Source organism: Pantherophis guttatus, chromosome 7 (genome assembly GCF_059756535.1).
Source record: "Pantherophis guttatus breed Tessera chromosome 7, ASM5975653v1, whole genome shotgun sequence".
Classification (NCBI taxonomy): domain Eukaryota; kingdom Metazoa; phylum Chordata; class Lepidosauria; order Squamata; family Colubridae; genus Pantherophis; species Pantherophis guttatus.
In genome coordinates, this window is record NC_142069.1 from 8,883,559 (window position 1) to 8,906,563 (window position 23,005).

The 23,005-nt window shown below is 42.5% G+C and overlaps 1 protein-coding gene across 1 annotated transcript in view; it reads right to left on the reverse strand.

The window, feature by feature from the left end:
* IRAG2 (inositol 1,4,5-triphosphate receptor associated 2) overlaps positions 1-23,005 on the reverse strand; it is a 76,766-nt gene extending 53,761 nt beyond the window's left edge. Inside the window, exons 1-11 of the mRNA XM_087873501.1 lie at positions 22,314-23,005; positions 21,092-21,202; positions 18,034-18,214; positions 17,027-17,073; positions 16,800-16,855; positions 15,473-15,582; positions 13,755-13,913; positions 10,969-11,086; positions 10,066-10,116; positions 7,802-7,879; positions 4,877-4,933 (exon numbers count right to left, since the gene is read on the reverse strand). Coding sequence (XP_087729627.1) covers positions 4,877-4,933; positions 7,802-7,879; positions 10,066-10,116; positions 10,969-11,086; positions 13,755-13,913; positions 15,473-15,582; positions 16,800-16,855; positions 17,027-17,073; positions 18,034-18,214; positions 21,092-21,202; positions 22,314-23,001 — 1,656 coding nt within the window. The 5' untranslated portion in view covers positions 23,002-23,005. The remainder of the gene's footprint in view (positions 1-4,876; positions 4,934-7,801; positions 7,880-10,065; positions 10,117-10,968; positions 11,087-13,754; positions 13,914-15,472; positions 15,583-16,799; positions 16,856-17,026; positions 17,074-18,033; positions 18,215-21,091; positions 21,203-22,313) is intronic.

Consider the following 23,005-nt stretch of genomic DNA (forward strand, 5'->3'; position numbering starts at 1 on the left):
TTAAAATTCAGACACTTGCCAATTGACTCATTTTTATGACGGTTGCAGTGTCCCAGGATCACGTGATCACCTTTTGGGACCTTCTGACAAACAAATGGGAGAGGCAGATTCACTTAACAACCATGTTATTAACTTAACAACTGCAGAGATTCACCTAACAACGGTTACAAGTTGGGGCAAAACTCATTTAACAACTGCCTTGCTTAGCAACGGAAAGTTGGGGTCGTACGTCAAGGACTACCCAGTATTGGGGTTTGTTTCCCTTAAAATGCTAACTGAACCAATTTCTCACCCACGCTAGCTAAAAAGGGCAGGATGGTACTTATAAAGCAATGATGAGGGTTTAAACCTTTCCCTAGGTGCTTAGCCACAATTACAGGTAGTCCTCAACTTACAACCAAAGTTGGGACCAGAACACTGGTCATCAGTCATTGAGGTCGTAAATCAAAGCACTCATATGACCGGGGGTTTTCAATAGTTTTCATGATGGTTGTTAAGTGAATGAGGCATGCCATTAAGCAAATCTATTTTTCCAAAATGGGGATGGCAAACGACATCACAAATTGTGGTAACATGACCACGGGACACTGCAACCGGTTGTAAACCGAGTTGGTTTGCCTTGAAATGCAATCATGTGAACGGGGAGTAAAAAGACAAATCTTCCTCCTCTTTGTACCATTAACATCCAATAATCAGATATACAGTTGATTCTGAGTAGGATAACTCTTTTTATTTATTTATTTATTTATTTATTTATTTATTTATTTATTTATTTATTTATTTATTTATTTATTTATTAAATTTATATACCGCCCTATTCCTGAGGGACTCAGGGCGGTAAACAGCGAACGATAAAAATACATGTAATACAAACGTTAAAAAAACCAATTAAAATATACTAAACACTCTGGTCCTAGATAATTCAAGACATCCCAGTTTAAAATAAAATCAAAACCAATATAAAGGGAAAGTTAGGCCAGGCCGGCCTGCTGAAACAGGAATGTTTTGAGGGCACGGCGGAAAGTGCGCAGATCCGGAATCTTCTGTATCTCTGGGGGGAGCTCGTTCCAGATGGTGGGTGCCCTCACAGAAAAGGCTCTCCCCCTGGGGGCCGCCAGTCGACACTGTTTGGCTGACGGCACCCTGAGAAGCCCCTCTCTATGGGAGCGTACTGGGCGGTGAGAGGCTATTGGTGGCAGAAGGCGGTCTCGTAAGTACCCCGGTCCTAAGCCATGGAGCGCTCTAAAGGTGGTAACTAAGACCTTGAAGCGCACCCGGAAGACCACAGGGAGCCAGTGCAGCTCGCGCAGGTATGATGCAGTGATGGCGAACCTTTTGGGCACCGAGTGCCCAAACCAGAACGTGCATGCATGCGTGTGCATATGTGTGTGCCGGAGCACCGGAAACCCGAAGACCAATTGGCCGGCACACCCATGCCTGGGCCGTTTTCAGGCTGTTTTCCAGGCTGTTTTTGACCTGGAAAATGGGGCGAAAAACAGGGCGAAAAAGGCCCCAAAATGGGCTGGAAAAACTGTGTTTTTCGACCATGTTTTGGGCCATTTTTAGGCCGTTTTCCAGTGTTTCGGCGCCCGCAAAGACCAGCTGGCCAGCACCGGAAACCAGAAGAGCAGCTGGCGATGGTGCACGTGCCCATGGAGAGGGCTCTGCGTGCCACCTCTGGCACGCAGGCCATCGGTTCGCCATCACGGACCTATCGCCTCCATATTCAGTATAAGAATAGGAAATAGACATGTGATTGGAGTGCAGGTGAGATACACACGAAGGCAAAAATGGAATGATGCATCATCGTTGCAAAACGGGATTGCAAAATAGATACTATCCCAAGCAGGGTTAATGGTGTTTGGTTATTTGTTTTTACATACATTCAAATTAGCTGCAGGAAATCTTCCAAATTAGTTTGGAAGAAAGGGAAAACAAATGTATGCAAAGCAGAGGCTTTGACAACAAAGGCTTTTTGGAGAAAATTGTACACAAATACAGGCTGTTCTAAGCCCAGGTTTGCATAGTTGTCCGATGCATTTGCAGGGATCAGGCCCCAAACCGGAATATAGATTGCCGGTATCTATTTCAACAACCTGGGTCATTTCTCTGTGTGGTTTGCATTACATTTCGGTGCGTGAGTTGTCAATTCATATTTGGGTTCCAAGCAGACATGCCTAACTAACTGTAGGAGGAGGAAAGGAGTAGTAGCAGATAGGAAATGAGCAGCTCTGTAAATTAGATATAGATAAATAGTATAGAATTCTACCTAACCACACACAGGAGCCTGAGTGGCGTAGGAGGCTAATGCCTCCTAAGGCAGCATTTAACATCCAGCTGCCTGCAATTACTGCGAGTTCAAATCTCACCAGGCTCAAGGTCGACTCAGCCTCCCATCCTTTCTAAGGTGGGTAAATTGAGGACCCAGTTTGTGGGGGCAATAAGCTGACTTTGTATAAATATAGGCTATTGCTTAACGCATTGTAAGCCGCCCTGAGTCTCCGGAGAAGGGCGGCATATAAATCAAATTTAAAAAAAAACGATTTTAGGTACTCCTTTCCTGTTGTAGAAAGCTAGTATCCACCCCTCTCCTAGAAGAATGAAATATTTTGAGAAATGTTTAAAAAAGGCAGGATAAAATATTTCCCCTAAAAGAGAAATAAAAATCCAAAGGGAGACAGAAACTCAAGAGCCCCAGCTCCCTGGCCCCACGCAGATACTAAGCTAAGGCCACCTTTTAGAAATGCAGATTTGGTAATCCATTACTCCCTGCAGCAAGGTCTGAACAAATGTAGGATTAGCCCTCAGTCATAATAGGAATTGCCCAACAAGCCCCTTCATTGCATCAGCCAAGCTTCAACCAAACTTGATTCAGACAAATATGGCCCCATGGGAGTCTGACAACAGCCAATAGAATACATGCTCTTGCACAGGAACAGGAAGTTCAAGTGCAAAGCCCGAGAAGGTATAAATACCCCTCCATGCGGTCAGCTACCCAGAATCACACATGCTTGGTGGTTCTGCTTCATCATTAAACTCTTTTTCCAATCAGCCTCCAAAGTTTCCAGTGCCTTTCTCCCGGCTTGGAACTGAACCAGATGGATATTTCTTCCAACACTGTTAATCTTTCAATTTTCTCTCTCTTTTCATCCTAACATCTGTTCCATGATCACTGGATCAGCTCAGTCCTCAGCCCAAAGCTGTTCATCATCTAAATGCCCTCTCATAAATACTTCATGTGAGATGCCTCTAGCCCTAGGTATGGCTACCAATTAATTAATAGTTTACTTCTGGGGATGAATTATCCCATTTTCACTGCCTGAAGTACACAAACCAACCTCAGAGTCCCAGAACTGTGTGGATCTTCCTTCCTTCCTCCCTTCCTCCCCCCCACTCTCTTTTTTCCCCCCTCTCTCTCCTCTCCTCTTTCTCTCTCCCACTCCCTCCCTCTCCATTTGCTTAGTAACTATTCAAAGTTACAAAGGCACTCAAAAAAGTGACATGAATTATGATCATTTTTCACACAATCATTGCAGCATCCCCATGGTCACATGATCAAAATTCAGACTCTTGGGAACTGACTCCTATTTATGACGGGTGCAATGTCCCGGGGTCATGTGATCACCTTTTGCGACCCTCCAACAAACAAAATCAATGGGGGAAGCCAGATTCATTTTATAAGCGTCTTACTAACTTAACAACTTTAGTGATTCACTTAAATGGGGAAAACTCACTTAACAACTGTCTTTCCTAGCAGTGGAAATGTTGGGCTCAATTGTGGTCATAAATCAAGGCCCATCTGCCATAGTTTTTAACACATCGTTGTTTGGAAGTCTCTTATTTCAGATGTTGATTTTATTTCAATGTTCTAGGGTTTTTTTTCACCTCCTGTTGTGCTGTGTACATTGATTATTTGAGGATTTATGCCCTTTTCATTTGTTCTAAGCAGCGATGGATATTATGTAAATGTAGAAACAAGTAGCTATCGCATTCCACAAACATATGCATTGCAAATGTCTGGTATGCAAAACCAGAACAGTACAGACCATCCGGTACTAATTGACTTCATCCCAAACTCTTACACAGCTGTTTTTACACCCACCAACTATAATACAGTGAGAATCAGTCAATGGCCTATAGAGCAGGGGTGAATTCCAGCAGGTTCTGACAGGTTCTGCAGAACTGGTAGCAGAAATTTTGAGTAGTTCGGAGAACCGGTAGCAGAAATTTTGAATAGTTCAGAGAACCGGCAAATACCACCTCTGGCTGGCCCCCCCGAGTGCGGTGGAAATGGAGATTTTGCAATATCCTTCCCCCAGGAGTGGGGTGGGAATGGAGATTTTACAGTATCCTTCCCCTGCCACGCCCACCAAGCCACACCACGCCATGCCCACAGTAGTAAAAAAATTTGGATTTCACCACTGCTATAGAGCAATATCTAAACCATTTCCATAAGAATATGTTCCTCTTAATCCCATAAGGTAGTCCTTGTTTAATTATGCCAATTGGGATCTAAAACTTCTTCATTAAGTGACACAGTTAAGTCACAGCCAACCTTTTGAAAATTAAACCAGGCTAGAAATTCTTCAATGCAATCCGAATACCTGACTCTGTTGTTACATCCTCAAACCCTCATAACTTTAACCTTAAACTGTCTACTTTGACCTCACCCCATTCCTAAGAGGTCTGTAAGGGGGCAGGCATAAGTGCACCAGCGTGCCTTCTGTCCCTGTCCTAATATCCCCATTTATTTGTACCCATTTCCTGTGTTCATATCCATGTTTATACTTATACCTGTTAACTTGTACGTTTGACAAACTAACTAACTAGATGGATGAATGAATGAATGAATAAAATAAATCTAGTACCCACGAACCTTAAGGAGTACTATGTCTTTACTTCTCACTGTGCTTTCATAAAGGTGTGTTTGTATCTGGGAAAAGAAGAACAATAACCCACAATGAAATTGCATTCTAGCACAAAGAAACAATACTAAAATTATTTTATTTCTCTTTTCCCTCACTTTGGGGATTTTTTTTTCCTAAGATGTAACAGAAGAATTGCCTTGTTATTTGTTATGGCTCTTATTATAAATTCTAATCAATGCATCAAATGATAACTGCTAAGGAATTTGCAGAGTAACCCTTGAATAGCAAGGGTGTGTACATGAAAGCGATTGAGAGTAGGTATGAAAAAACACAGCCAACACACAGATACACTGTTATGTTTACTTTCAGGAAATATTAAGGCACAGTCCAATAAACAGTCCAGGTCATACACATATAAAGCAGGAGATAGCAAAACGACAGTCCAGGGATAATCCAATAACAAAGTCTTCTTACCAGTCGTCGTAGTCATTCACAATAAACAGTTCTTCTGGATTTGCAAACAGTAGCATACAGAGATATCAGAGAGCAAGAACAGCAAAGAAAAAAAACCCATGTCTCTAGCTCCCTCTTAAGGAGATTGGCTACAGAGCTAACCAATCAGGACACAGTATGATGCAATACAGCAGTCTTAAAGCTATATTGATGGTTTATATATTGCCAACCCACCAAGGTAGGTAATACTCATTTCCTAACGATACCCTCACTGAAGGTTATGAACTACTGTATAATCTACCATATTAGTCCAGTATGGGTTGATCGAAATAATTTTTTCCATTTCCTAATCTGGGTCCCAAAGTCACCAGAACATTTTTGTGAGGGAAATCTAGGACCTGTATCATTTGTAGCCCAGCACCTTCACTAACCACACCTCGCTGGCTTCTAAGTTTTTTATCTGTTGTTTTTAAGCGTATGGCGATGTTACATTAGCCAGGAGACTACAAGGCTAATGCAGAGTTGCAGTTTGGCTGCCTGTTTACTAGCAATGTTCGATTCATGCTCATGTGCTTCCCAAGGTCCACCACAAGAAGGAGAGCTAGTTCCATACCAAAAAGAATAACAACCGGCTTTCCTGCACTGTCATCCAGAGCCCTCTCCCTCCACCGAAGCCACCTCACAAAGAGGCGTTGCAACCGGGAAGGTTCAGCACTACCAGGATTCTAACTGTCCGCACAAAGTGCTGGCTCGTCTCCCCACCCAAGTGGTACCTATTTATCTAGTCGCATAAAACATGCTTTCGAACTGCTAGGTAGGCAGAAACTGAGGTGAGGGATGGGAAATCACCCTGCCACGCAATGCTAGGACTTGAACCGCTGGAGCAAAAATCATCATTAAGTCACTGGACCTCTCTGGCTTCCGGGTTGAGAGAGAGGGAGACTGGGCCCAAAATTACTCGGTGAATTTCCATGCCTGGTTATGTGCATCACATTAAAAATCAAGAGACCACACTACCCCGACCACCATCTTGTCTGTTTTGGTAAGCACTTGCAGAAGGGAACACATAAATACTGGTTCCAATAGTAAGGTACGCACTGCCTGCAGTGTTTGTACGCACAAACTGAAGCACCAGAAAAATGAGTGTAAATAAATAATTGGCGGGAGAAATCAAAGGAAAGCCTTCAAAGCATCAGTGTGTTTTAAAGGATAGGCACATGTTAACAGTTTAAAGCTCACACCAATATGCTTTGCAAAATCTTACATGCTCTAATAAGCTATATTACTGTATTTTTCGGAGTATAAGACGCTCTGATCTATAAGACGCACCTACCTTTTTTGGGGAGGAAAACAAGAAAAAAAAAATCTGCCTCTGCCTCTGCCTAGCAGCAATTTGCCTCCTTGCAGCAAACAGCAAACAGCAAACAGCCTGCTTTAGTTTCACTTTCATTTTCAGCACAGTCTGATTAGCACAAGAAAAAAAATCTGCCTCTGCCTCTGCCTCCCAGCAATTTGCCTCCTTGCAGCAAACAACGGAGGCCCGCGGCAATAGGCAATGGCAATCCCTGCAGCCTGGAAACAGCTGAGGGTCGGGAGGCCAATCCAACCGACAATCAACTGCTTATGCTAATCAGGCTGTGCTGAAGCTAAAACGGGCTGTTTGCTGTTTGCTACAAGGACGTAAATTGCTGGGAGGCAGAGACCAAAGGGTAGGGGCCAGTGGGTGGGCGGGGCTACATTCGGTGTATAAGACGCACCCAAATTTTCACCCTCTTTTAGGGGAGGGAAAAGTGCATCTTATACTCCAAAAAATACGGTATGTTCTATGCTGATGCCCATTTTGTGCAGAAAAATGCTGAAGAATCTTAACAAGAATATCCTCAAAATAATTAAATATCTCAGAACTGACCAAGAATTTGTGGGATAAAGTTCTTATTGTTAAGAAAATGATAATAATCTCTTGACTTAATTATATCATACACATCTCAAGTTATGGAGACAGAAAGATCCTACCATCATTAACGTTCTCATCTGTTATTCAGACATGGAACATTTGCTAAGTGAGATCTAACTATAATGCAGAATTTGAGTTTCAGCTCAAATTCCTCTTTAAAATGTAATTTAAGGGACAGAATCTCCATGGTTACATGTTGCTTTTTGAAGGTTCTCTGATATTTGTCCACCAACTTACAGATGTAAATAATACAGATCCACTTTTAGTTTTAACTGTGGATTGTCATATTTTGGTTAAGGCTACGATCTCTGATCATTCCAAAGCCAGTGTAACTAGTGATTAGGCATGTTGGGTTCTATAATGCAACATAACTGGAAATCCAAGAGTAGGAATTAGTGCGTTTGCTTTAGAAAATAATTGATTTCATTATCTTGATTATGGATACTTGGAACATTTCAAATATCTGAAGCATTGAACTGAATCTCTGCCACCTCACACTGAAACAAAATGCAGGAGTCACACTTACTTGTAGTTCGCTAATATTCTGGGACAGCTCCTCAATCTTCTTCTGGAGACCATCTGAATCAAGAGCATTTCTAATGTTCTGATTTAAATGACATATTTGTTATTACTGGTTTCCTTTTCTACCAATTCTCTTTCCAAGTGATGAAAAAAAAAAAACCTTAACAGAAAAACATTATCTTCTAATCCAACTCAAGTAGGAGACCCTATACCGGTGATGGCTAACCTTTTTGCTCCTAGAAAGGCTCTGGAGCCTGGGGAGGGAGCGGGGGGGCGCGCGCGTGTTTGCTCACACCCATAATTCAATGCGCCCGGCTCCCCCCATGCAACCCCCCCCACTGCGCCTGCTTTTGGCATGTGATGGCCCGGTGGGCCCGGTAGGCCCGTTTTTTGCTCTTCCCAGGCTCCAGAGCCTTTCTAGGAGCCTGGGGAGGGCGAAAACAGCCTTCCCCACCCCATTCCCCGGAGGCCCTCCAGAGGCCCAAAAATCAGCTGGCTCGTGCGCACCAGAAATGAGCTAGGGCAATGCTTGCATGCCCACCGATATGACTCCATGTGCCACCTGTGGCACGCGTGCCATAGGTTCGCCATCATGGCCCTATACCATTTCCAGACAAATGGCCATCCTCCTTTAAAACCTCCAGTGATGGAGCACTCACAACTTCTGGAGGCAAACCGTTCCACTGATTAATTGTTCTAACTGTCAGGAAATTTCTCTCCTTCATTAGTTTCCATCCATTGCTTCTTGTCCTGCCTTCAGGTGCTTTGGAGAATAGATTGACCCCCTCTTGTTTGTGGCAGCCTCTTAGATATCGGAACACTGCTATCATGTCAGCCCTAGTCCTTCTTTTTATTAAACTATACTAGACATACCCAATTCCAGCAACTGTTTTTATGTTTTATCCTCCAATCCCCTAATCATCTTTGTTGCTCTTTTCTAAAAACTCTTCCATAAAACAAGGTATTTGGGGTTACATTTTTGTGAGTAGAGTGTGTTGTTCTTTCACCTATGTAGAAACCAGGAGGTCAAGAGGTATGTGTCAACTCGCAAAGCATCCCTGGCCTGCTCTCGAGTTGCCATAGGCAAGGGGGATGGCAAACCGATGAAGTAGCACTGCAGCCAAATACAAAAGTAAATTCCAGACATATCTGTCTCAAGACTGTCTCCCAGGGTGACCCACAGCGGTCGGAGGGGAGTGATTTCTACAACCCGCGAAATTGCTCCGTTGGAGAATGTGATTGAAGACACACCCTAGAGGGAGGGGAGAAACAGGGTCATATTTGGGGCCTTAAATTACATGGGGTCAGTGTTGGCTTCACTTGGAATGTGGATTTCTTTTGAAGCTTGGCTCAAGGCTCATAATTTAGTTAGGGTATCCTAACTAACATCGGAACCCTGACAGTATGTGTGAATGGTCTGTCTTCCATTGTATAATCATCTCTCCAGTATTCTGCAGGTTCCCTACCTTCCCACACTTTTCTTCGATCCGAAGGGGAAAACCTCATTCCTAAACTCCTGTCAAGAGTCTTCTTTTGACTGGGAAGTGTGGGTGCCAAGGTGGCTTCATTGAAATGTTAAAAAAGCATCCACACACAATATCAATTATTCCACTTCCAACAATCGGATGAACTCAAGAATACCAGCTAACGAATGACACCAATAATAGCAGATCCCACCTTTGAGAAATTCATGGAGAATTTCTTCATCCTCTGGAGAAATTTGGGGGAATTATCCACTTAATTGTTGTGCCCATAAATCTGCTGGAGAATATTGAAATGCCATCTGTGCCAGGCTATTACAGTCCTTGTCTTACAACCGTTTGTTTAGTAGCCATTCAAAGTTACATAGGCACTGAAAACAGTGACTTATGACTGTTTTTCACACTTACAACCATTGCAGCATTCCGCATGGTCACGTGATCAAAATATGGATGTTTGGCAACTGTCATGTATTTATTATGACAGTTGCAGTGCCCCGGGGGTCATGTGATCACCTTTTGCGAACTTCTGACAAAGAAAGTCAATGGGGACGCCAGATTCACTTAACAACTGGTTTACTAACAGATTCACTTAACGATTGTGGCAAGAATGGTCGTAAAATGGGGAAAAAGTCACTTAACAATCGTCTCACTTAACAACAGAAATTAAATGGGGTTAATTGTGGTTGTAAGTCAAGGACTACCTGTATATTCTTGTTATTATTACTGCATAGCAATAAAAATATATATATCCTCATATGATTCAAAGAGTATTCTCACCCATTCTTACCTCCTCTTGAAGGGAAGAAATCTTAAGAACGAGGGACTGATTCTCTTTTTCCTGATTATGAAAAGAAAGTGGAGAAGAGAAACAATCAGATGGTTATCAGGAACCTGAGCTGTGTGTTGACTTACATTCGGCACTTGCTCCATGTACCCAAAAAATAAAAATAAAAAATGCAACACAACTTGGATTGTAACAGATGGCCAAAGTTAAGGCATTAAGAGTTGTTAACCTAATCTTGCGAAGCTTCTTCTCCGGTAACATTGTACTGCAAATTAGAGCATACAAAACCTTTGCTAGACCAATTCTCGAATACAGCTCATCTGTCTGGAATCCGCACTGCATATCGGATATTAATACAATTGAGCGAGTCCAGAGATATTTCATGAGAAGAGTCCTCCACTCCTCTGCTCACAACAGAAACCCTTATGCCGCCAGGCTTGAAATTTTGGGCTTAGACAACTTAGAACTACGCCGCCTTCGGTCTGACCTAAGCGTAGTACACAAAATTATCTGCTACAATGTCCTACCTGTCAATGACTACTTCAGCTTCAACCGCAATAATACACGGGCAAACAGTAGATACAAACTTAAGGTAAACCGTTCCAAACTCGATTGTAGAAAATACGACTTCAGCAACAGAGTGGTCAAGGCCTGGAATGCACTACCTGACTCTGTGGTTTCTTTCCTAAGCCCCCAAAACTTTAACCTTAGACTGTCTACTGTTAACCTCACCCCGTTCCTAAGAGGTCTGTAAGGGGGTGTGCATAAGCGCACAAACATGCCTACCATCCCTGTCCTACTGTCCCCATTTATTCGTATCCATTTCCTGTATTCATAATCATGTTTATATCTGTTATCTAATACGTGCTTGACAAAATAAATGAATAAATACAAGTATCAACTCACAAGCTGTTTATTCTGGATTGCCATCAACTGCCTCTTTTCCTCAGAGGTACCCAGAATGTTCTTCACTTCTTCCAATTCCTCTTTTAAAGTTTTTACTTGACTTGCAGACTGCTGGGAGCTAGAAAGCCAAAACCAAAAAAAAGCCCAAAATAATTTGTGATAGACAAAGAAACCTATGACATTTTCCCCCTAATGTTTCTTTGTAGATACTTTTATGTGTTTTTTTAATTGTATGCACCAGGATCACATTCGGGGGTGGGGGTGGGGGTGGGAGTGCGATAGATATAAATATGATATGTAAATAAATATTTTATTACAGCTACAGTGAAATTCAATAAAACCAAACTAAAAATGATACAACAGGGGCATATTATAAACAAAATCTAGATATAATGATTAAAAGTAACTAAAAATTAAAACAGTATACATTGGTCTTTCTCAACCTTGGCATCTTGAAGTGTGGACTTCAATTCCCAGAATTCCTCAGGCAGCCAGAAACATATTTTATCTTCTCAATTTTACAACAAAGACATTTCAAAACTGAACACATTTCTTGAACCCGATCTTTCCATGTACATGGAATAATTTTCTGAGTAGAACCAGAGACTTATTAGAATCAGAGTTCTCGGATAAAATGCCACGATTCCAGATTTTGAAGTACAATTCGCCATCTCATTTGCATTTTTTATTATTAGATTTTTCTCCATAGGTGATATGTGCAATGACTTCAAACAAGTCGATAGATGTAATAACGCTCAGAAATAAATTCCTATGGTACTAAGTTCTCTAAAAATGCAATGTTTTAGAAGAATCTATTGCAATACTATGGCTGTGATTCCTCATTTATACTAAACCTTGATTAAACCTTATATTGACATCCGTTTCCAGTGATCTCTGCAAGGAAATTAAACTTTGGTAAGTATGTGCCTGCCAGGATTTCTCATCATACATTTTAAGTATCTGCAGAGGACAGCTAAGCTCAATACAGTAGAAGTTTGTCCTCTACAAACACTGAGAGCTTATGTACCGGAGACGAATTCCTTGTGTGTCCAATCACACTTGGCCAATAAATAATTCTATTCTAAAGAATTCTATTCTACATATGGGCATTTATGGTAAAGAAGGCTTTACACAGAAACACGCCTACTACCAAAAATTTTGGAATATGATTCATATTTTAATACAGAAAATTTGAAAATGGAGATAAAGATGAAACCAGAATTCTTCTTTTTGGGTTTAATGGAAAAAGGCCTGGAGAAAAAAATTTGGAACTTTTGTTATTATATATGTTGACTACTGTATGCACAAAAATGGAAGGACACTTTGATTCCTACTATGGATGGACGAATGGTTGCAGAAGTTGATGGAAGTTGGCTGAAATGGCAAAATTGGCCATCTTGATTAAAGAAAAGAATATAAGCACTTTTATTTCCACATCGCGACTGCTTCTGAACTTTGTGCTTGAAGTGGAAAAGAATGAAACTTTGATTTTGGCTTTTACTGATTAGACTGATAGATCTTGATAGAAATGGCTTGTTCATATTCAGTGGTGGGATCCTTCCAGTTTAACAACCGGTTCGGTAATCGCGCACTTTGCTGTGCACGAGTGCACAGTTCTACGAATAATCACCTTCTGAGTTAGTACTAGGGAATTAAAACAGCTGAGGCGCAGCAATCCGCTCTATTGCGCTACCATATTTTTCGGAGTATAAGACGCACCGGACTATAAGACGCACCTACCTTTTTTGGTGAGGAAAAGAAGAAAAAGAAATCTCCCTCTGCTTCTGAGCAATTTTGCCTCATGGCAGCAAACTGCAAACAGCCTGCTTTATTTTCATTTTCGTTTTCAGCATAGCTTGAGTAGCACAAGGGGAAAAAAAATCTGCTCCAGCAATTTTCTTCCTTGCAACAAGCAGCAGAAGCCTGCGCAAAACAGCTGAGAGCAAAACAGCTGAGAGTCGGGAGGCCGATCCAATCAACTTGTGCTAATTAGGCTGTGCTGAAACTGAAAGGAGCTGTTTTTTCTTGCTGTTTGCTGCAAAGAGGTAACTGCTGGGAGACAGAAGCCAAAGGGTGGGGGCCAGTGGGTGGGCGGGGCTACATTCGGTGTATAAGACGCACCTAAATTTTCACACCTTTTTAGGGGGGAAAAAGGTGCGTTTTGTACTCCAAAAAATACCGTAATCAGCTGCAAAAATACAGGTAAGTAAAGCGCAGGGGCGGGCCCAACTGATTGTCGGAGCGAACCAGTTCGCTCCCAGCTGATCGTTGGGGCTACTGGTTCGCCCGAACTGGTAGAATCCCACCCCTGTTCATATTATTATGAAAAAACAAAAAAGTTGTGATTTGATGTTAATGCCTTATAGAAATAGAGAAATAGAAATAGAATTCTTTATTGGCCAAGTGTGATTGGACACACAAGGAATTTTCCTTTGGTGTATATTCTCTCAGTGTACATAAGGAGAATAAAATACATTCATCAAGAATAAAAAGATACAACACTTAGTGATAGTCAAGGTTACTAATAAGCTATAGAGAGTCAGAAGTCTATGTTTCTGGTTTTTTTCTCATCCTCCTCTCTCACTTCTCTTCCCCCTCTTCCTCCCCACCGTTTTCCTATTTATTTTCCTATTTATTTTCCTATTTTGTATCTTATTTTATTTCATAACCCAATAAAAATGTTAAATCAAAGAAACACCCCTACTACTACGGCGTTTTTACTAGAGCAACAACAAATCTTGTTAAATCCGCAAAAGAACTTTCATTTATTTTCAAAAGCATCGCACCTTTTTATCTGATTCCGCAGCTCCCCACCGTCTTCTACCAGTCTATTATTGGTCTCCTCCATGGCATCCAATGCCAGCTTCAATTGGTCATTTTCCTCTTGAAGTTTCTGGTTGTTGAACTGAAGATCGGCTACACAAGTAATCAAGTCAGACGTTTCTCTGGAAGGATAAAGACATTTTTACCTTCAATTGGTTTTTAATGGAGGAGATCAACAGCAGGATGGGCATTTAATGCTAAGAAAATTCCACCCTATCTGCAACTTTTCTGGCTAAAGTCCCATCACCCAAGAATAACTCTAAGGAACAGCACTCTTCTGGATCAGACATACAGCTATTTTTCTCCACTGATAATCCATATTCCCTCATTTCTGAAAGCTTATCCTTGAGAGGACATTCCTAACCGCAAATAAGAGGCAGTCCTCAACTTACGACCACAATGGAGCCCTAAATTTCTGGTGATAAAGCGAAACAGGGGTGAAGTGAGTCATGTGATTGAACTTTCAGACACTTGGAAACTGATTCATATTTATGACGATTGCAGTGTCCCAGGATCATGTGATCACCTTTTGCGACCTTCTAACAAGCAGTCAATGGGGGAAGTCAGATTCAATTTAACAATCGTGTTAATAACTCATCAACTGCAGTGATTCACCTAACAACAGTGGCAAGAAAGGTCATGAAATGGGGCCAAACTCACTTAACAAATGTTTGACTTAGCAACTGAAATGCTGGGTTTGATTGCAGACGTAAGTCGAGGACTACTTGTACAACCAACAAAGAGAAACTCACTGCCTCTCTTCGATTTTGGTGGTTGCACTGTTGGACCAATCTTACTATTAAGATACTATTTTCCCAACATTCAATTGTGTTTTGTTTTCCAATCTCATACACCCGTTGCTCTATATCAGGGGTGTCAAACTCAAGGCCTGGGGGCATGGATCCGTCCCACAGGGTGCTTAGATCTGGACTGCGGGGCCGCTGAGACAGCGAAGGACCGGCCTGCGGTGTCTCTGCCAGTGAAAACGGAGCTTAGGAGGGCTGCGTGCAGCCCTCCCGAGCTCCGATTTTGCTGGCAGAGGGTTGCAGGAGGCCGTCACAGCCGAAAACGGACCTTGGGAACTCGTTTTCGCTGGCAGACAGGCGCCCCCAACATGAGTGACGTCAAGCTGGCCACGCCCACCCTGGCCCCCTATGGTCAAACACAACTCTGATACAGCCTTCATGAAATCGAGTTTGACTCCCATTGCTCTTTATCAGTGATGGTACCTTTTCCGGATTGAGTGCCCAAATGCGCCTGAACCCCCAAAATGCAATGTGTGTAGCCCCTCACATGTGCCCCAACCCCATGCACGCACGCCCCCCCCCGCATGAGTGGCAGAGACCTGAAGACCAGCTGATCGGTGGGAGGCACGTGCCCATGCGCGGCTGAGCTGAACTGGGGCGATGGCTCACGTGCCCACAGAGAGGGCACTGCATGCCATCTCTGACACGCGTGCCATAGGTTCACCATCACGGCTCTATATCTTGCCTGCTTGGGACAACACAGAGCGAGTTTAACTTTCGGTGTGGCAGCCATTCAGACAGTAAAATGTTGTTATCACATACTTCCAGTCATTGAAAAGACTCAGTGTACCCATTACTCCTGCACAATTCCTATCTCTAATCTTGGTTTCTTTTGTTTTCCATTTCTGAAACCCAGCGACTAAAACAGGACTCACAAATCTCCTCTTGACACATCACCGCCAAGTGCTTCTAGGCTTCCAGAAGTTATGTTCAACCTTTTCGCTGCAAAAAGAAGTTTTCGGTGGTAAGGCAAGAAAGGAACCAACTGTGTGCCATTCCATTCCATAAAGCATTTTAAGCACAAGGGTTGCTTCTGCATGACTGATGTTATACTTTCACTTTTATGACCGTCCTCAAATGCCCTAATTTAGCATCTGACAAAAGCAAAATGAGTTTTTTTTGTAAACTGTAAAGCATTTTTCAAGAGGTAATCCCTGGTACATTTATTAAGATTTCTCTGCCTGGGAATAAGGAATAGCAATAACACTGAGACTTATATACCACTTCACAGTGTTTTCCAGCCCTCTCTCAGCAGTTTACCGAGTCAGCCTATAGCCCCCAACAATCTGGGTCCTCATTTTAACCACCTCGGAAGGATGGAAGGCTGAGTCAACCTTGAGCCGGTCAGGATCGAACTGCTGAACTGCAGCCAGCAGTAGCCTGCAGTACTGCATTCTAACCACTGTGCCACCACGGCTCATTGCTATCTTAGCAATGATAATCGTTTTTAACAGGACAGGGATAAGAGGTACCATTGGAAGGAACAAAGGAAACTAATAAACTCTTTAGTTTACCTAATCTTGGACTAATCCACCTCTCGTCAACTCTCTTGGTATGATCTGGTTCCTTATTCCCATATAACATTTCAGTATTGTTTTTTTTTTTTAAATATTCAATAAAAAACAAAAAGCTGGCAGGTTGCAGAACAAACCACCAATTTATTAGTTGAAACCAAGTTTACAAATGTGTTCAGCGACCCGGAAAATAATTCACCTGCTCATGCAAATAATTCAGCCAATTGTTTAGCATAGCTTCTTCCAGGGGTGAAATCCAGCAGGTTCTGACAGGTTCTGGAGAACTGGTAGCGGAAATTTTGAGTAGTTTGGAGAACTGGCAAATGCTACCTCTGGCTGGCCCCCGAGTGGGGAGGGAATGGAGATTTTGCAAAATCCTTCCCCCAGGAGTGGGGAGGGAGTGGGGATTTTGCAGTATCCTTCTCCTGCCACGCCCACCACACCACGCCCACCAAGCCACACCACGCCCACCAAGCCATGCTCACAGAACCGGTAGTAAAAAAAAATTGGATTTCACCATTGGCTTCTTCCCTTCTAAACAGCCTCAAGAGTTCTCTTTAAGCTAGATTTATTGTGATGAAAGAATTAAATTTGTATTAACATTTCAGGACTCCCCCCCCCCACTTTCAAAGAAAAACCTATATATTTCAACATATATGTTTGGAGAGACTTAAGTCTTTTTCACAACCTTAAGCTGCAATGGAGGGAAGATAACTCTCTTATTGATAATGAGGAACTCGGCAGCTGGTGGTTTACATAATCATTGTTAGTTTGAAAACCAACAGTGAGATTATTCCTATTGGACAGGAGGCATTGAGCTTCTCTTTTAGTCCTTCTTATGCATGTTATACACATTTCAATAAATTTAACTTTCCATAATACATAAAATATTACACTGATAAATCTGATAAATACCTGATAAATTATTTTCAGGGGTTGCCTCCTTGGTGGGTAGCTCATTCCTGAAAAACAAGGGGGGGGAGTGTAATTCCAGGTATCTGAATACAAGATCACAGAAATGGCTCTAATTGATGATATTAAACATTTTTTTTGCATTTTCAATACAGTGTACTGAAAAAAAAATTCTTTGTCATGATTTGAAACCTGTTTTCTGTTTCTTAACCTATACAATTATATGGCATTATATCATCCATCCTAACTTCTTATCAAAGACTCGTGTGTGTGTGTGTGTGTGTGTGTGTGTGTATTTCTTTTCTTTTCGTAGGCCTTTATGTGTATTTCTCTTTAACCAGGTTCTTAACCAAGAACCTGGCTAAAGAGAAATACATATATATATACATACATACATACATACATATATACATACATACATACACATATTATGTATACTATAGAATAAAAGGACCTGCTTTGTAGTGGTTTGCTAACTGTGGTAGTTAAAAACCAGAAAGCAAAGAGCAGGAATAAATTATTTTTTTCAATGGACAACCACCAGATATGGGATCCATTAAGGATTCAAAGAACTGCAGAAGTTGTTTTTTTTAATTTATGTAAAACAAGGGTGTCAAGATCAAGGCCAGAGGGACCAGATCCAGCCAGCGGGGTACTTAGAACTGGCCTGTGGGGCCATCCTGGAAACAGCATAGGACTGGCCTGCAATGCCTCTGCCAGCAAAAATGGAGCTTGGGTGGCCCTCATGAGCTCCATTTTTGCTGGCAGAGGATTGTTGGGAGCCCGTTTTCGCTGGAAGAACGCTCGGTCCACCACAGGCGTCTGACATGAGTGACATTGAGCTGGCCACGCCCCCCCTGCCCCCCCAAGGTCAAACACAACCCTGATGCGGCCCTCAAATGACATCAAGTTTGACACCTCTGTTGTAAAGAGTTAATCAATGGAGTTATGATCAATATAGGGGGTTATTATGCTTTGCACTACCAAAAAAAGAGATAATAGCCAGGTACCAGTTCCTTTTGCAATCTTCAATCCATTCTTTCATGATGGCATGGTAGGTCTCCAAGTCCATAGAGATATCCCTGTGATCAGGATCGAGCATGTTGCACAAATCTTCAAGGCCGCTGTCTTCTGAACTCCGACTTGTCGTGTTCCTCAGGAAGTCAACTAATTTAGAAACGGCAACTTTGCCTAAATGTAACAATGAAAGTTAAGAGGAGAGGTTCGGGTTCAGACGATGTTCATCGTTTTGGTGTAGATTGTTTTAAATTGTGAGTAGACAATTAGCATCCTGACTGCTAATGTCAACCCTTGACCTCTAACCACAAACTATGCTGACAATGTTTCAGCAACGAGATTTGCTGCTAAAATTTGGCATGGTAGAGACTCTAGCCATTGCAATTGTCGTAAGTTATGAACTACTTTCCAAATGTCTGAACGTGGATACACAATCATTGGGGATGCTGCAACAGTCGGAAGTGTGAAAAACGGTCATAAATCACTTTTTTCAGGGCTAGTGTTGTAACTTTGAACGGTCACTAAATGAATAAATTCAAGGTCTACCTGTAGATGCAATCCAGATGGACCCAATGTATGCTTTTCCATTAAATCGGTAAAGAGAGAAAGATAGTTACCGTATTTTTCACACTATAAGAGGCACCTGACCATAAGACGCACCTAGGTTTAGAGGAGGAAAACAAGAAAAAAAATATTCCATGTCTACTGCCTCAGCCGGGGAATGCTGGAGCCTTCGCCGCTGAGCAGCTGATCGGCGGTTGAATTGGCCTCCCGGAATACCGCCGATCAGCTGTTCCAGGTGGCGGGGATCGCTGCTGCTGTTCACCAGTGCTACCTGTCACCACCACCACACCAACCGCCTCTGTAAAAGGATCCGCCACCGTGGCCCGGTCTATGATGCAATATTTGCTCCATAAGACGCACAGACATTTCCACCCACTTTTGCAGAGGGTGTGTGTGTGTGTCTTATGGAGCGAAAAATATGGTACATTACAGAGGCATGCAGAGATTGATCAGTGTAGATTGACCTTTGGTATAAGAGGGAAGAAAGGGAATATGCTATCAGACTTCACAGAATCTGATTACAGCCTATATCCGTGATGCCAAACCTATGGCACACGTGCCTGAAGTGGTACACGGAGCCATGTTGCCTGGACGCACGGCGTCACCCGTTCCTCTTCTGGGTTTCTGGCGTGCATATAAGCGCGATGATTAGCTGGCCTTTTTGTGTGCAGCGGTGCCAGAAACTGGAAGAGCTGGTCTTCCATTTTCCTGCATGAGCATGCACGCCAGCCAGCTGATTGTCGCGAACGCATGCCTTCCAGAAACCCAGGAGACAAGCTGGCCGGTGTGCATGCGTCCACCGAAAACCGGCAGTTCATTTTTGGGCTCGCACCTGCGTCATTGGCAGTTCCTCCTCCAGGTTGCGGCCCAGACGCGTGACGCGCATGCGCATGCTCCCTTTTTATTTATTTATTTTTATTTTATTTTATCTCAAATTTATATACTGCACCTTCTCCCGAGGGACTCAGGACGATGTACAGCCAGATAAAAACATACAATATAAACATTAAAAAACAGTTAAAAGGATATATATTAATTTGGCCCCAATTTAAGATAACAAACCAATTAAAAATTAAAAAATATTTAAAAATATGTTAAGCCAGCCCGGCTTGCTGAAAAAAGAAAGTTTTAAGGGCACGGCGGAAGGCAGCGAGGTCTTGGATCCTCCTTATCTCAGGGGGCAGCTGATTCCAGAGGCCACAGAGAAGGCCCTCCCCCTGGGGGTCACCAGTCTACATTGTTTGGCTGATGGCACCCCGAGGAGGCCCTTTGTGGGAGCGCACAGGTCGGTGGGAGGTTGTCGGTAGCAGCAGGCGGTCTCGAAGATAACTAGGTCCTATGCCATGGAGCGCTTTAAAGGTGGTAACCAACACCTTGAAGCACACCCGGAAAACCACTGGGAGCCAGTGCAGCTCACGCAGGAGCGGTGTTATGTGGGAGCGCCAAGCGGCTCCCGTAATTACCCGTAATTACCCGTGCGGCCTTTTCAGCACTCGGTGCTGAAAAGGTTCACCATCACTGGCCTATACCTATAAAATAGAGACCTACTGTATCCTGTAGTATCTACTTCTGGTTTACCTACAAGGGCAGGCACATAGAATCTCATAACATAAAAGATAACAACAAAGATAAAAGTGGTTCTGGAATTTAATTGCTAGAGTCCAAAAAGAAAATGAGAAGTTGCTAGAGCATTATGTATCTTGAATTTTTAAAAGTTGCCATGGCTCCAGAGAGGTTTTAAACGGATTCTTTTCTAACCCTATCCAAATCTATGGGAGGAGAAAATCTAGGATTTTGTACATACAGCTCATGTATTTTATTTATTTGCTTAATTATATCTCACCTTTATTATTTTTACAAAAAATAATACAAATACCTCAAGGCGGTGGACATAACTAACATGCCTTCATCACCTTTCTATTTTCCCAACAACCACCCTGTGAGGTGAGTTGGGCTGAGAGTGAGTGACTGGCTCAAAGTCATCATTTCATGGCTGATGGGATTTGAACTCACAAGTCACCTGGTTTCTAGCCTGGTATCTTAACCACTAGACTAGACCAAATTGGCTTTACTGCAGGATGCTGCAATCAGATGCAAATGCAGGCCAGTTGTCCAAAACCCAAAATGCGATCATACATCACTTGCGGGAGGGGAGGGGCAGGCATCAAAACTTTGAATCCAGATTGTACATAGTCCTGGGGAGGTCTGTTGTTATGTTTGAATGGCCATAAATTGAGGACTACCTATATAAGGAAAGCCTAGAGGTGGAGCTCTAGGCTTGTATAGAAAGAAAGGCTAGAGGTGGAGGTCTGATTGCCACAATCAGAAGGTTGTGAGTTCGATCCTATGTAGAGGCAGATGTAGGGTCTCCTGCTTGGGCCAAGGGTTGGACTAGATGACCTGCAAGGTCCCTTCCAACTCTGTTCATCTGTTCTGTTATAAGTAGCCTCCCACATTCATTTTGGAACTCTTCAACTGTTACCTTACCTCTTCTTTCCACATCGCATGCAGAAAACATAGTAGTCAGTAGGTCTTCTTCACAAATCAGACTTATGTCAGAGTCTTCGTTGTCTCTGTTGTCCATTGCCACCTTCCATCCTATGAAGACAAACAACACTGGAAGCTGGTTTGTTTTTCCATAGGTAGCTAAAAGAATTGTTTTTAACTGTTTTTTTTTTAATTATTATTATTATTAGTTCAATTTATATGCCGCCTTTCTCCGGAGACTCAGGGCGGCTCAGGGCATTTTCCTGCTCACTTTTTTTTAATGCCATATATATTTATCTGGATTAAATGTTTTTGAACTTTGAAGCAAAACAATTTGCTTCTCAAATTCAATTCTTCCCAAGTCTTATCTTTTCCTTCCTTCTGTTCACCTTGTACATTTATTACATCTAAAATCAGGTTGAAAAACCATTTTGTCTTTCTGACTGCCCTCCCATTGTTAGTTTCCACAAACTGGCCAAAGTCATACTACTGTATAAAAGGGCAGGATACATCATAAAAAGCAAAACCAGAGGGGATGGAATTGAATATAGAACAGAACAGAACAGAACAGCAGAGTTGGAAGGGACCTTGGAGGTCTTCTAGTCCAACCTCCTGCTTAGGCAGGAAATCCTGTAGCATTTCAAACAAATGGTTGTCCAATCCCTTCTTAAAAACTTCCAATGTCGGAGCATTCACAACTTCTGGAGGCAAGTTGTTCCACTGATTAATTGTTCTAACTATTAGGACATTTCTCCTTAGTTCTAGGTTGCTTCTCTCCTTGATTAGTTTCCACCCATTGCTTCTTGTCCTGCCCTCAAATGCTTTGGAGAATAGCTTGACTCCCTCTTTTTTGTGGCAGTCCTTGAGATATCAGAATACAAAAACAAATCAGGGGTGAAATCCAGCAGTTTCTGACAGGTTCTGAAGAACCGGTAGCGGAAATTTAGAATAGTTTAGAGAATCGGCAAATACCACGTCTGGCTGGTCACAGAGTGGGATGGGAATGGAGATTTTGCATTCCTGGAATGGGGTGGAAATGGAGATTTGGCAGTATTCTTCCCCTGCCACACCCACCAAGCCACGCCTACCAAGCCACACCACACCCACCAAGCCATGCCTACAGAACCGGTAGTAAAAACATTTGAATTTCAACACTGATACAAAAACATACAATAATACAAATAACACAGAAGTAGCCTGCGTGGCTACCTTCAGTCCTTACCGAAGGAGAATCTTTTGGGTGGAGGAGAAGGAAGAGTGGGCTGTACGGATTTTGATCCTTGGATAAATAAATCAGGACTCGATGTGAAATAGTTGCATTCCAGAGATGATGTGACCTTTGGCTCGATGTTAGAGTTGCCACAAAGATAATCAGAGGTTGACTCTCCATGTTTAATGAGATGGGGTGAACCGTTCCCTCTCTGGTTTACCAAAACCCATGATTTGTTGAGCTTCTCTTTATTCCCACCCAGAGAAAAGGACTCGGAGCGAATATCCGAAATACGTCGATGACGTGGTGTTTGCACTATGCCAGGGCTTGGAGAGAAGATGTTGTCACTGGAAGGACTTAGCAAAAAGAGGTTGGTGTCCAGGGAACTGTTGCTTTTTAGTGTCCTTTTCTTCAAGATTTCTTCTAGGTTCTTCTTTGTGTTACTCTGTGGACTGTCAAAGTTTTTTGATTGGAATTTTGGAATTTGCAAGGCAGGATTCGAAGCTTGGTCCATCATGTTGATAGCCTGGAGCTTCCTGCAAAGGCTGGCCACAGGATGATGGCGTTTCCCACATGTATCTTTGGAAGACATTCTGCCCCCTGTTTGAGAGGTTACCTTAAAAGTGTGTGTGTGTGTATGCGGGGGAGAGATATAAATTTTTAAAAATGATAAGATTGAACCTTCAGATATTTCCTTCATTTAT